The 15,232-nt window shown below is 32.0% G+C and overlaps 2 protein-coding genes across 3 annotated transcripts; one reads left to right on the forward strand and one right to left on the reverse strand.

The window, feature by feature from the left end:
- The first annotated feature begins 969 nt into the window (after positions 1-969).
- Positions 970-6,528, forward strand: LOC137820710 (GEM-like protein 1). Of its 2 annotated transcripts, none has more exons than XM_068624923.1 (4): positions 970-1,560; positions 1,633-1,734; positions 2,374-2,645; positions 6,165-6,528. In XM_068624923.1, exons 1-4 carry the CDS (start codon positions 1,212-1,214, stop codon positions 6,336-6,338), a joined length of 897 nt encoding a protein of 298 aa, XP_068481024.1. In that variant the 5' UTR covers positions 970-1,211; the 3' UTR covers positions 6,339-6,528. The 2 variants fall into 2 exon arrangements, with proteins under 2 accessions (XP_068481024.1, XP_068481025.1); XM_068624924.1 differs by having other exon boundaries at positions 972-1,560; positions 1,642-1,734.
- A 6,056-nt stretch (positions 6,529-12,584) lies between these two features.
- LOC137820899 (zinc-finger homeodomain protein 2-like) lies at positions 12,585-14,514 on the reverse strand. Its single transcript, XM_068625210.1, has 2 exons — positions 13,314-14,514; positions 12,585-13,041 (listed from the first exon to the last, which is right to left on the reverse strand). Exons 1-2 carry the CDS (start codon positions 14,134-14,136, stop codon positions 12,947-12,949), a joined length of 918 nt encoding a protein of 305 aa, XP_068481311.1. The 5' UTR covers positions 14,137-14,514; the 3' UTR covers positions 12,585-12,946.
- Between the last annotated feature and the right edge of the window lie 718 nt (positions 14,515-15,232).

Raw genomic sequence — 15,232 nt, forward strand, 5'->3', positions numbered from 1 at the left:
GAACCTGCATCATAGTAATGTGAAAAGAATAAAAGTACACTCTTTAGTTTTTAAATAGGAGTAGGGGGGTTCAAGTTAAAAATGTATTTGGGATTTGTTATTCTGCAACGCATTTTTGGATTAGATTTTTTGGAACATTTTTCTGGATTAGACATTTAGGAACAATTTTTCGAAATAGTCTTTTTCAAAATATGTTTCTAGCTTCTTTTTTTTAATCCATTTTTTAGAATATTTTTTTGGATTTTTTTTCTGGAATCTATTGTATTATTTGTATTATGGATTTGTTTTTTTAGAATGAGATTTCAGTTTTTCAGTTCTAGAATACAAAAAATCTATTATAGATTTCTTTTTCCAAAATGTATTTTTCAATTATGGAATGAAGAGCAATTCTAGAGTTTCAAAAATCATTGGGTGCATAAAGCAATTGGCCAAACTTGATAGAAGATGGTCGAACAAATAATTAATGGGCTCTAATTGAGTGTAGGAAGGGAAAATACTTTTACTTCCTGCACCTCCATAATTACGAACTGACTCATACTTAAAAAACCAAAAATACCCTCCATTGTGCACCACACTGCTATTACCATTGATCTCACTTCCATGTTACCTACACTCTTGAAGAGGAAGAAGAAAAAGTGAGAGATAATTAGTTGTAAAAAGCTCATTTCAAAAGACATTTCATGTATTATGAAAAAATTATTCTAGAAAATTTATTCCGAAATGTATATATATAAGAAAACTTGTAAAAAAATTATGTTCTAAAATCTATGTTATGTGTTCCAAATAATTTGTTTTGAAAATATTATTAAAGAAATTCTGTTCCAAAAAATCTATTCTAAAAATTATATTTCAAAATTTATTCGCAAATATTTCTAAACCAAATAATGTAGAAGTCACTTCTAAAAGAATAAAATGATTATTTTAAAATCATAGATACAGATATAAATTTTGGGGTACAAGAAGAAAGAAGAAAAAACGAGACTCATAGCAAGACCAAAACAAAAGTCTCGAGAAAAACACGGGCAGGCGAGAGATAACAGAACGGGCAGATCCAGAAAAAGCATTGAAACCTGAACTGAATCTGTCTTAAACAGTTTGAGGATTTTAGCAGAATTTGACGTTTGAAAATTGAAGTCCCACACACCTCTACTCTCTCTCTCTCCTCCACTCTCACTTGCCATCTCTTCACCAATACTCCGATCCCCAGCAACATGAGTGCTAACGCCCCCACCCAAACCCAAACCCAAACCACCGCCACCAAACCTCACGAAGCCGAAACCCAAACCCAAGCCACCGCCACCAAACCTCACGAAACCCAAACCCAAACCACCAGCACCAAACAGGAAGAATCCCAGTCTGCATCTCAGCCTCACACCGCCGATTATGCTCCATACCCTAAACTGGACCCAGACGACGTCGTGCCACCTCCTCCTCAACAACAAGAAGCTACCCTCAATACTGAATCTCGTGCCCCAATCTCCGGCGATGCTGCCACTACCATGCCCAAAGACTCCAATCCCTATGTCACTCCTGCGCCCGTTGCCGCTTCTTCTACTAAGAGTAACGAACTCACTTTTCTTCTCCTTTTCTGATTTCACAAAAACACTCTCAAAACTTACATTATTTTATCAGCTACTTTAGATTCCGTGAAAGACGTTCTCGGCAAATGGGGCAAGAAAGCCGCCGAGGCCACCAAAAAGGCAGAGGATCTCGCCGGCAACATGTGGCAGCACTGTATGTCTTCATTTCCTGTAGCCGTCTTTTCTTTTCATTCTTATTCTTTCTATTACTGTTATTATTAGAAAGTAGTTTAGGCCCAACTCAACTCTTTAGAATCTGTTTCGAATGTTCTGAGGTTTCCGCTACCATTTGCTCATATCTCCAGTTCACCAGTGTTTTCCAACAATAATTATAAGGGAAATCCTAATTAAGGGTGCATTCAGGGTAATTTATGTTATAATTGATTATGATCAAAATCTGTTTTGTTTACATAAATTGGCTGAAAAGTGGTCTAATTGATTTCGTTATGATACAGTAACAAACCAGCTTTCACATAACTATATATATATATATATATATATATATATATATATATATATATATATATATATACACACATAGATAGACACACACACAATAAAAAATATAAAAGATTTTAGCTGCAACTTATTTTATAAACAATTTTTTTTTTTTCTTAAAGCAGCTGAAAGGGAAGGAAAAGAAATAATGTGTTTCTCCGTGATTTGTAATACAGTTACTCTACCATTTCTAAATAAACAAATTCCTTTTAATTTCTTAATCAATACGTAAGAATATGGGTAAAACATGAATCTTCTTAATATTATTATGATTATTTAATTTTTTGTGGAACAGTGAAAACGGGTCCAAGTTTTGCGGATGCAGCAGTGGGGAGGATTGCTCAGGGAACTAAAGTTCTTGCGGAAGGAGGGTATGAGAAGATCTTTAGGCAAACTTTTGAGACAGTTCCAGAGGAGCAGCTTCTGAAAACGTATGCATGCTACTTGTCTACTTCGGCTGGACCTGTGATGGGGGTCTTGTATTTGTCAACGGCGAAGCTGGCGTTTTGTAGTGATAACCCACTTTCTTACCAAATGGGTGACCAGACTCAATGGAGCTATTATAAGGTATTTTTTAAACCTTCTTGCTTCTTATTGATCTATAATAGAAATTATGATATACATGTGCAATTTCGTTTGATTTGATGATTTTGATCTGTGAATGGCTTCATTCTATATGATTACTTGTTAACAGTGGATATTTACTATTATTCTTTTTGTAAAATTGAATAGAAAACTAATGCAGTCAAGCAGTAGTGCTCTTACGTGCTCACTGATCTTGTTTGAAATTTTAAATCCACACTGCAAGTATTTATATTGTATGATACTTAATTCTTCTAGATTTTGCGGTTGCAAGGATGAGGAGAGTGGAACTAATTAAAGATAGTTGCATTTTTGCTTGTTTATTTACACTCATATTTTTGCACTCCATTTCTTGAAATCTGATTGTAATCAAATAAACGAGGTTTGCTATTTTTTTTAACTGTTACTGGTAATGCTGAATGAGCATTTTCTTCAGATTTTGATTAGCTGTTGTATAGTTTGGTACTCTATTTTTGAACTTCTGTCATTGACGATGATGGAGTTCAGTTACTATGTGCTCTGTAGTCTGTTTGTTAGGGTGCAATTTGATTGGCTTCAAACTGTGTGCTAGTTATGCAGAATCGAGAAGTATAGTTAAGAGTTATTGTGTTATATGTGAATTACTATGTTATTTGAGTTCACAGTAGAGAAAATTAGCATTAGATGTTGATGATAATAACCAAGAACACTTCTCTTAAGCCAGGTACTTCCAACCTCGAACACAAGAAATGTCAATATTAGTTAGGCAAAGTCTAAGCCTAAAACACTTGAGGGGGCTCCCTCTAATCCTTTTTATAAGTTCCAATTAACTAATTCAGAAAGATTAAAGAATTTAGTTAATAAAATTAAATTTGTCCTAAATTTATATATTTTTTCAAAATTACCCCTATGGTTAATGAGATATACTCTTACACTTTTTTTAGATGTTATTTTTATTAATTGTTATTATCATTAACATGTTTACTTTTATTTTTTATTAGCTATGTATGTAGATAATCAGTAAGATATACAAGACAAAGTTAGACTCCCTAGAGCCTAGGATGTTAATGTATTTCACTTATCGTTTATTGAACTCAAAACAATTACTCATAATTATTGTGAAGATAAAAGTAATGCACAAGACATTCTATATTGGTTCTTATAAAAGGAATTAAACAATGCTTATAACATAATAACTGTTAACCAGACTCCTCCGTACAGGTGGAAATAAGCTAGAGTGAACAAGGTTTTACTTAAATAAACTTCATCTGTTTGGCTTGAGCTTAGCCTATTACCTGTCATAGGTTTTAAACTTTGGCTTGGCCTAATTTATTTGGAAATCTACCTTGGCTTGTAAGCCTACATGAAATGAAAGTCTATTTCGTATCATAAATTTAAGGCAATTGCTTCCTGCACCATATCACTGCACCCAATTATACAGGAGAAAAAAATACCCTTAACAAAATGGGGTACATATAAAATTACATTCCGGACCCCCTTTTCCGGAACACAATAATCTCTTATGGATAAATTTTTCCGGAATGTATTATTTTTAATTCTGGATTTTCATTTCCAGAATAAAGGGTATTTTTGAAACTGTGTTGGGTGCAGGAAGCAATTGCCTAAATTTAATATAGTTCTAACTTCTCTCTACATGTTGTAAGGATTCTAAACAGGGCTTACATTTATTTTATAATAAGCATATAAGTTTGACAATTTCTATTGGTTTTCATACATTACTACAATAATATTGACAAAAAAAAATATTTTATTACTTAATAGATCGCCTTGTTAGGTCTAGAAGGCTTAAGAAATGGCCTAAAGACGTTTGTTTTACACTTCGTATGCCTCTCACGAAAGTGTAAGTGGAAAATTGGAAAGTTGAGAAACTCTCTGTGCAGACGTAGAAAGCGGAAATAGCACAGAATATGTTGTGTTTCTTTTTTTTATCACAACTCGTGCTAAAAATAACACCATAATATGGCAATCATGTAATCATGGGTACCACATGGGATCTATTTCTTTTTATTCTTATTTTCAAATTTTCTTATGTATAAACATACTTTTTTCTCATTTTTTTTTTTTGTTTCTTTTCAACCAAACCATCATCATTTCCACACATTTTTACGTCTAATTTCGCCACCCTTAATCCTTCATTCTTGTGGTCTTTTATTAGGTGATCATCTAATTTATTTCATCTTTTAGAAGCTTTACCACTATTGAGATCACGGTCATCATGACCCCATGTTATTTCATCATGACATGACCCATTGTTATTTCATCATGACCTCTCTTTTTGTTTGGTGGCCATATAATTTATTTGATCTGGTAGAAGCTTTCCACCGTTGAGATTATGGTCATCATGACCCATGTTTTTTATTATGGAATGATGAGGTTATGTGCCAGCCTTGCTGTAGTACCCTTTTAGGTCCAGGCCAATTACAAATTAGCAAGTAACAATTATGTTTGAAAATATTTTAATATTTATTGCTGAAGCTATATCCTAGGAACTTATTGGCAATGACATTTAACAAAATATGAGACTATTCGAACTAATAGAAATTGAAGTCTTGACGTTTGCATGTAGTACTCATCCACATAAATTGATATTTTGTAGGGGATATTAAACATACTAAACAACACCAGATCATTTTCAATGCTAAAATATTTAGCTTTTGCCGAAACTTTTAAGATTACTTGTCCCTCTGATAATCTGGTCCACTTTTAAATTAAACAGCAGTTTATAATTTCGTCTATTTACTGATATTCTTAGAACATCTAAGCAAGTTGTTCCACATTTGTATACTTACATTTGTCATATATGTATATATACTTGCCCCGTGATAAAAACAATAATATATTGTATAAATTTGAGTTTATGAAAATATAATTGAATTTTGAGTTATTGAAATAAAATTAAAATATAATATAAAATGAATTTAAATATTTATATTTACATATTCATGTGCAACTAATATTTTAAAATTGCCAAACATTTTTTGTAAGAACGAGTCCTGCAAGTAAATAATATTTTGAAAAGCACAATTCAAGGAATAATGAAGATGAGAGAAAAACCTTGCAAGCGTTTGACTTTGCAAAATTAAAGAATAACAACATTTTTCCACATCTCCCGTGGGAATGTACTAAATTCATCCACATACTCTAAACAAAGTGCTCTCTATCTATTATTGTTTCAAATGTGTAATATTTTACTCAAGAAAAATTAAGAATCTAAATTGAAATGAACAATTAATAATCTCACAACATCACTCAAAACAGTTAATCATAAATTTGATTTCATTCTATAAAAAAATAAGTTCATGAAAATTTAAGTAACTTTAATAATAAATTTAAGAACTATCATATCTCCGGCAGTACCATTTTCATATATTTACTGATAATAGTAGTAGATCCCAAGGAAATTGTTGCACTTGTTTATTTCGTGTGTGTATATATATATATATATATATATGTATTTTTGTTTTCTTAAATATTTACTGGTGTGCTTTTCTTCTAATGCATTAGGTGGTGATTCCATTGCACCAACTGAGAGCAATAAACGCATCAACAAGCAGAACCAACTCATCTGAAAAATATATACAGATTATCTCTGTAGACAACCATGAATTTTGGTTTATGGGGTTTGTGCACTATGACAGCGCTGTTAAAAATATTCAAGGAGCATTGCAGCCTCATTGACACACAAGGGATTCAAAAACACCATGTATTATTTTATACCAAAGATGAGGTTTGTATTGATAAGTTACCCATCCATCATGGAAACAATTTATGTTTGTGGAGCTGTTATAGTATTCAAATTGAAACTCATGTAGTGTGCATTATATATTTTTTTACCTGTTCTCTGAAAATGAAAGTTAATTTGTTGCAAGTTGAATGGATACATAGTTGGTGGATGTACATTTTATTTTATTAAATGATCTCTTAAAATTTTCTGTATATTTTGGAATTTGGTGATTTAACTATTTAAACTACGAACAATTTGTTCTTACTAAGCTACTATTGAGGACAATTCAGTCATGGTGGTACAAGCTAAATGATTCTAAAAGAAGGGAAGTGGGTGAAAATATTTTGTAGAAGACTTTTTTTTATCATGTGGGTCTTCTTCCAGTACAATGTAGAGGAATTGATAAGCTGAGAAAGACATGATAATATTGTTGGTTTACATGTTCTCAATAATGAAGGCACACATACTCCAGATCCCAAACATAACAAGCTAGAAAAGGTATGATAAGAAAATAAAACAAAAAGACAAGGACTTACACTGATGAGGTAACAAAACCTGCATCCTTGTTTTCAACAGTTTTTTTTTTTTTTTTTTTTTTTTGCAAAGGGACAGAATAAATTACATCTAAAAAAATTCACCTTTGTAACTTGATTTAGATTAACAACTATGCATGTTTAACATTTAAAGTCTAAAAGCATTCAAGAATGAAAAATCAAAGTTAAAACAGAAGTATTTCATTTTTCATTCATCCAAAAAAAACTGGTTTTGCAGGGCTTTCCTATAGAACATTTTAAATTCTAATCAATCATTTTAATAATTATTTAGCAAAAAAAAAAACTAAATGATTTGTAGGGTAGTAAGATTAAACAAGAGTATGCAGCAAAACATTATTATATAAACTAATTTTTATAGGGTCCCAACATATCCTAACATTCTGTTTCATAGCATTGGTGTTCTCTCCATTTTACTGCTTACAAAAATTCTCTCATTTCTTTTGTGCAGTGCCCATAAAAGAGTACCATGTGAAATTTTGTTAGGAATCTTAGTATCATCTACCCCACTTTTCATACTTTAAAACATTAAAAAACACAACAAAATATTATATCCACTGAAAGACAAAAAAAAGTTTATAACAAAATCTTTTGGAAAAATATAATGAAACTTTTTACCTAATGGTCCCCTCTTATTTTCAATTTGGAGGAAACTAATGCATAGGGACTAACTAAATGGCTCTGACATGATCTGACAGTTGGTCAGATTAAGATAAGATAAAAAAAAAAAAAGGTTCTCTTGGTCCATCTTCAGTACTGTTGATGTGCTATGGTTCATATCAAGTAGGTCATTTTGGCCCATTCTCTAAATCTCTATCTGTCAAAAAACCCAGAACCCTGTCTCAATTATTAATTTTCAACCATCACATTTCAGAATCTAGTACATCAAAAAAGTAAAACAATTTCCAATCCCCCAACCCCCGGCAACAAAATAAAACTGGGTCAAGAACATAAATTACAGCAAAGCAGTTATTGGTAAAAAGAAAAAAGGTAAACAAACTTGGCATCTTTCAAATCCATTTTCTTCTAACAATTAACTGCGTGTTTGTATTTTTATTCAACCCAACTCTACAGTGATGTGTGGACCATAATGTAAAAACATTCTGAATGATTGATATGATAATGAAGATTATACAGAGAAGATCATATGGTTGCATGCAGTAATTTGAGGGAAGAGAGAAAGGTAAAACAAATGTATTAATACGTTTATATTCCACTTCTCCGTATCCATTGACAGAGAGATTGGAATAGAAATTGTCAGATATTTTATTCTTATGAAAATGTTATTTTGAAAACTGCACTATTATTAAAATAAATATTTCTCCCTTAAGTAATTTGATGGAAGATTTTTAACATATTAGCACTCTTCTTATCCTTTATATATACGTTTTTTTTAAAACATATTGACATGCTTAAAGGGTCTATGGGGAAACCAGTTATTTTATGCAGAAAATATTTATCATCACCAATACCATATTATCACTGTGCATGTACTTTCAAAAGAATATACAAAAGCTGTGTCAGTTTATTTACACTTGATATTTAAACGTTAAATGGTTAAAATTGTGTTAAAAATCATAACCAATGCAATGATCAGGTTCAATCAGAAACAAAAAGTTGGAGTTTTGATTTGACCAACTGGTGTAGAATAGCATCTCACCTTGAGATTTGAAGTCAAACTAACACTTTCATTTAATGCATGCACTCAAATTCACAAATCAACGCAAAACTATTGTCTCTGTGTATTGTCTCGCTCCTTCCCCGACACCACGTTCAACAACAAGAGCTTCTTTCGTTGACTTTCACACACACATGTTTCGTTACGCAAATGCACCAAAATTTTCAATAGTGTTATAAAGTCAGCTTCACCTATAAAATATTTTCACACCACGTAGTAACTATTCGTGCTAGAGATAAAGAAAAAAAGTTTTAGTCAAATCATTTTTAGTTCATCAAAGTTGTTCTGAGTTACCATAGCCAAAATTCATGACATGCACTTACATACCAAACGTGACTTGGGATCCATTTCTTTAGTCTAATATATTTTAATTTTGTACTTTTTTAAATGATTCTAGTTGTGTGAATCAATATCAATTCTTAAAAAACTGATTTTAAGCATGTGATCTTAATTAAAAAATTCATTGCATTAAAAACATGTAAATATATAACACTTTATTTTTCTTTATATGCATTGGTAGAATGCAAATTAAGAATGTAATCAACTTTTTTTCAAATGAAAATCATTTATAATTTTTTAATATATTATTTCTCACTTTATTTATTATTTTGATTTTTTTATATTAATATTAATTTTTCTATTTTAATATACTACCTAAGAAAATACTAGTAATTATCTTTTACAATTAAAAGTTTTAAAAAAATGCATTGAAAATTGATATAACATTCTCCTGGATAGCAAGGAAGCATATGAAGTTAAAAACATTTATTGCTATTACTCCTTTCACCGATGTTGCTATGGATAGTGTTAATGGTTCTGAGTAACTTTATCCTTAATCATGTGTTGTATTTTATCTCTGCCACATTTTGGTTTTCTTCTTGTCCATTCCGAAGCGCATTTATGTGAATTTGGAGTTATTATGAAAAAAAAAATCACATCTCATGTATTTTGATGCAAATTTTTTTATATATGTACACAGTCCTATAAAACATAAAATAAGTTTAGTAATAAGTTCCTTCATTCCATTCATGTTCCTCTGGGATTTGTCCGGTGCTATGGATTCAATGAATTCTGAACGTGATGAAATTAAATCAATTATTTTGTCTGGAATTTTTCACAGACCACAAATAAGGATATATGGCTGGCTGGTGATCATCTTTATTAAAGTTTTAAAGAGTTGCACATCAAGAGGGTAAGAAGACATGCTTCTGTTATTTATTTATCCAATGAAAAATTAAATATGTTTTTATTAATTGAAATTAATTTTTGTCTTTAGTGTAAATTTAAAATTTTAGTTTTACGTGTTAGACAAATTTTTAATATGAAATCAAATAGAAGAATATTTACTTATCAAACTATAATAATATTATAATACAGTAACGACTTATTTTATTAATTTTTTTACTATAAATATCTCAAAATATAAAATTTAAATTAAAAATAAAAGTTAATTTTACATTATAACACATGAAAATTTATTAAATATAACCTTCATTTCTATTACCTTATCTGGAGAAGCACACCCACCAGAGTTTTTTTTTTTTTCTTCCATGAAATATATCCTTGTATGGATAACATGCTTAAAGAAATCAACCGTCAATCATAACTTTATCTGTGCACCATTTTACATTAAATAAAGATAGGACATCTTTGCTTAAGAAGAAGAACAGCTAGCAAGAGTGTGTTTCAATTTTAGTTGGAATATTTAATAAACTATTTAATTTTTGTGTTGACATGTTTAATACTTCTTTTAAAATCTAATTAAGCAACATTCACCTTAAACATTAAGAATAGAGTCAGTTAAAATGGTAATAATTTGTGTGAACTAATCATTCTAGAATTAGTAATGGTGGTTGATTTAGTAAACCAACCCCTGTGCATTCATAGACCACCACAAGAAATTAATTTGGTTACAAATGTACATAGTACTACTCAATTTAAAGGGGTGCCAGTAAAATTTAGTTGAGCTTTAGATATGGTAGTTAAGTTGATTCAGCACTACACTTGATAGTTTTGCCGACAGTTGCATGTCCTTAGAAATCCAAGTACAAATTTATTATGTTTTAGATTTTTCTTTTATCAATCAGGTATAATTCCACACATTATTTATTGTAATTTTAAAAATTATGAAAATAGATTTGAGTTGAAATTTGATTATATTAGAATTATATCACTTTTTAAACTGAATTCATATAACTTTGATATAATTTTTTCATAATAAAATTATATTATTTTGATATAACTTATTTTAATAATTTTTAAAATTTTATCTATTTCTATCATCAACATGTGAAATTGTTTCTGTTTAATAAAAGAATTCTACGTTTTCCCATATAAGATGAAATTACAACAACCCAGGCGTAGACATATGGCTGGGAAAATTGTATATAAAATCAACCTTTTAATGTATTTAGTTTGGAATTCACTATTGATTGCATCTTTTTATGCTTTTTACAGCACACAAGAGAATCCTGTGCCACTCTGAATAATGGCAGACTATTTCATGTGAATAGTTTTAATTGATACCAATTATTTTTTAAGAAATTTAAAACCAACCAATCAGAAAAGCTGTTCAAGAGAGAGAAAAGGTCATAGGATGCATCAAATTTGTCTCAATTGAAATTTCTCAATTTAACTAATTAATTACAATAGTTAACAATCAAGTTGATGCAAGTATTATACTCGAACTTTGTGAATAAAAATACATGCAATGATTCAGGAAGGAGAAGTTTAACAAACTTGATAAGTTAAATGTTAGACATTTATAAAACTTGAGAAGTATTTGCCATGGTTAAAAAAGTATCTGAATTTGTTGTAAAAATTGGTTTTATTATGATTGAATATTAAATTATATTTTAAAAAAGAAGAATACTAATGGGTTTTTTCATCTCAAAGATATCCATAAACAATTTAAAAAATATTACTAGTACAACTTCATAGTTATTTTAATAAAAAAGTTTTTTTTTTAACTAATAATTCTTCAAATAGTATTTATTAATACCATCTAAAAATTGTTATTGAGTATATTTCAAACTCACCATTAAAGTTCTACAGGACCATTCACAAGGAAGCAGTAACCAAAAAAAATAAAATTGAAAACTTAGTTTTTGATAGACTGTCTTGTCTATTCTCACTCCAGAGAGTTTCCAGTAAATTCATGTTTCATATGTTAAATACAGTACAAGGGCACCAAAAAAAATCAGTAAATACACCAATCAAAATCAAAATCATTTTCACCCTTTGCCTTTTCATTTCAAAAGACGAGAAAAAACAGCATTCTCAAAAATGGTCTTTATGCATAAAAAAGCTTGCCAACAGTGGAGATTATACGCATATAAACTGAAAAGAAAAGGAACAGTTAAGAAACACGTATGGTAGGAAGTTATTACAAATAAAGTTCAGTCTTGTTAATGTCTGCACTGGCATTACATATATGTATAAGCTTTTAATGCATTTTCAACTCATGAACTGAAAAGATGATTATCCTAAGTAGAAATGGTAGCATGTTTGTGTATAAATATATATACAGCAAGTTTAGCGAGTAACAGCGTTCGAAAATAAACCTAAAGTTTTTTGTGAGTAGTGGTGTGGTTAAAAAAAGAGAAATGGTTGAAGATAGTTAACGAGAAAGTTAAAGAAAAAAACAGTAGTTAAGGAAAAGTGCACAGAGCAGCATTAACGTGGTGCAGTGTTATCAAAATCAGAAAAAGCCTGCATGTCTGGTCTGCAAGCCTGTGATCTGCGACGCAACAGGCAAACAGTGTACGAGTTTGCCGCGTGAAACGCCCACTCATAGTGTTGGGATTACTTTCTCGCTTTTTCACACATGCGGGAATAAGATTTAAATTAGCATTCCGAATGATAAATGGAGCAAACACTGTTTTTGATGAGTGATGAGTAAAAGTAAAAATAGATTAAGCAAACAGAAATGAAGTGAAAATAAGGTGAAGAGTTGAAAGGTGGGATGAAGGTTGAATGAGAAGGTTAGAGTGATTATTAAATGGTTTGTGAAGTTTGAGGTGCAGAAGTGATGAAGAAGTGAAGACATTAATATGAGAGAGAAAGGAGAATAAAAGTAGGGTGGTGTTAGGGAGGAAAAACAGGAATAGAAGACGACAAATGTGAAGAAACAAAGCAAAGTAGTAACTTAAAACAGCTTTGCACTTGCATTCCACGCACCATAAATACAACCACTGTTGCTAATTATTCTCTGCGCTCATCCCCATACTTCCGTTGCATACTCCCCTACCTCACCATCATCATCATCATCAACAATTGCAAACCCTTCCATCATCATCAACTTCCAACTTTATACTTCTTTCTCTTTATGTGGTTAATCTCCCTTGGGAGAGAGTTCTGAATTCGCAATTATGGTGGAGCTGTTCAAGTGATTCGATCCATTCCCAGCTGAACGTTGCTCAGAATTAGCTAGTACACACACATAACAACCACAATCACCAACAACCAAAATCTCATCATCATCGCATCATATGCAAAAATATATCAAATCAAAACATGCTGCTGAGGGAAGAATGCGTCTCAATTAACCCTAACCAGATCTCCATTGGTTTAAATTATTTTAGATTACTAATTAAGTAATGATAACTCCACTTCACTTCCTTCTATTCAGACTAAAATTCATGATATAGACCAAAAAATTCAAAGAGATAAATTGAAGAATGGAAATTAGGGTTTCTTACCGAGAGTGTGTTTGTTATTGTGCATCCAGACCTTGAGCACATGTCTCTTCACACAAGTTTCAGCGCAGAATTGTTCCACAGCAGCTTCGTCATGCTTCTGAATTCTCCATCCTAACTTCTCCGCAAATGCCAGCATCTTATCCTTCTGCTCTTGCGTGAATTTTGTCCTAAACCTCTTCTTCGTTCCACTGCCGCTACCGCCACCAAAACCGCCGCCGCTCGAGCTGGGGTTTGACATGTCCTCCTCTTCTCTACTGAACACTCCTCCCGAAGCCAGCGGTGGTAGCGCCAAAGGCCGATGCTGCGACACAGGAGGGGTTAAAAGGTGGTGGTGGTGGAGGTATCCCGCGGAAGAAGGTGGTGGCCCGCGGTGGTAGTAAGGGGAGAATTGGTGGTGATACTGAGGATGCAGCGGTTGCGGCTGCGGCTGCGAGCGCAGCTGGTAAGGGCTGATTTCCCCGTCGATCTCCTTGCGGTGAAAATTGCGGTGGCAGTTACAGGCGGCGCAAATTACGGCCTCCAACGTGCCTTCCTCTCCGGCGGCCAAGAACTCGCAGCATCCATCGACGGCGTGGCCGCCGATGCTGACGGCATGATTCTTCTGACATTCTCTGTATCTGACCGTCCCCGTGGAGCCGCCTTTCCGACCAGAGTTGACGGTGGCCGGAAGTCCCTCAGCGGAGGTAATTTTAGACCTGGCGGCCGCGTTTCCGAAAGAGTCGTAACCCGGCGCCGCCACCGAGAATCCCATTTCCTCCTCTTCCTCCTCCTCCTCTTCTTCCTCCTCCTCCTCCTCCTGGTCTTGGTGGTGGTGAAATTCCATATCAGTTTCCACTTGGTCTAAAACGAAAATAAAATAAAGTTATGAATAAATAAAAAAATAAATATAGTGTTTTATTTGGGATTTGGTGTGGGAGAGAAAGATCTACAATCAAGTATTGTAGCTGAGAGGAGGAGGCAGTGAATTGAATTGAATGATGAAGTCATAACATAACCCACCGCAATGGATAATAAGTATAAGTAAGATACTGTTTTTATTTTAACATTTTATTAATTAATTAATTGAATTTAAGACATTTTATATTAAGATAGTAATATTAATTTGTTTGAAGTCGCAGTTGAAGATAAGAGAGGAGAAGAGGATGTGGTCATCAATGAGCCGTCTGCAGAAAAAGAGGTGTCTCACTCTCGAAAGCCTTTCAAATACTTCCCATTCTCCATCCATCATCTTCACACATTCACTTTTACTTTAACCCCCCCTCCCTCTTCTCTTCTCTTCTCTTTTTTATCTTTTACTTTTTCTATAACACTTTTTTTCACAAATACAACTCTTACAAACGAAAGGAATAACACAAAATAATACAACATATTTTTCCCCTCCTTTTCCATTTATTGGAGAAAATGTGAAACACACACATGGGACCTACCTGTTTTTTAATCTATTCGTTTTGAAAAGAGTACAAAATATGAATTTCAATAATCAAAATACTATTTTTTTTATTTCTTTTTTTAATTATATATATTATTTTCTACACGAATAAATGAAAAAAATATTTTCTATTAAATACAAAGTGAACTTTAACCTTAACTCAACGTCATAAAATCACTCATGAGATAAAGTTTGCACTCACTTATATACAATAAAATGTTCTTATCAATCACAAACAACAATATTAATTAAAATAACAATTTTTATCAATTGAAGTAGAGTGAACCGCATCATCTGATTCTGTTCATATAAAATTAATGTGTTAATGTAAAATAAGAAAATACACGAAAAATGAAGTAATTAAGATGAAGTTGAGAAAGAAAGGTAGAAATTAAGATGAGAGAATGGTGCATGAAGAAGAATAATTATAGAAGATGAGAAAGGATGAGAGGACGGACCCATAGACTTAGGACACCAACCTGTCATCGGA

The sequence above is a fragment of the Phaseolus vulgaris genome, chromosome 9, assembly GCF_000499845.2.
Source record: "Phaseolus vulgaris cultivar G19833 chromosome 9, P. vulgaris v2.0, whole genome shotgun sequence".
NCBI classification, from domain to species: domain Eukaryota; kingdom Viridiplantae; phylum Streptophyta; class Magnoliopsida; order Fabales; family Fabaceae; genus Phaseolus; species Phaseolus vulgaris.

Bases quoted from the DNA above. Each gene is read 5' to 3' on its own strand.
- LOC137820710 (XM_068624923.1), top strand. From the start codon at position 1,212: ATGAGTGCTAACGCCCCCACCCAAACCCAAACCCAAACCACCGCCACC. The intron at 1,735-2,373 runs GTATGTCTTCAT...TTTGTGGAACAG, and splicing joins CGGCAACATGTGGCAGCACT to TGAAAACGGGTCCAAGTTTT. The intron at 2,646-6,164 runs GTATTTTTTAAA...CTAATGCATTAG, and splicing joins CTCAATGGAGCTATTATAAG to GTGGTGATTCCATTGCACCA.
- LOC137820899 (XM_068625210.1), bottom strand. From the start codon at position 14,136: ATGGAATTTCACCACCACCAAGACCAGGAGGAGGAGGAGGAGGAAGAA. The intron at 13,042-13,313 runs GTAAGAAACCCT...TGTGTGTACTAG, and splicing joins CAATAACAAACACACTCTCG to CTAATTCTGAGCAACGTTCA.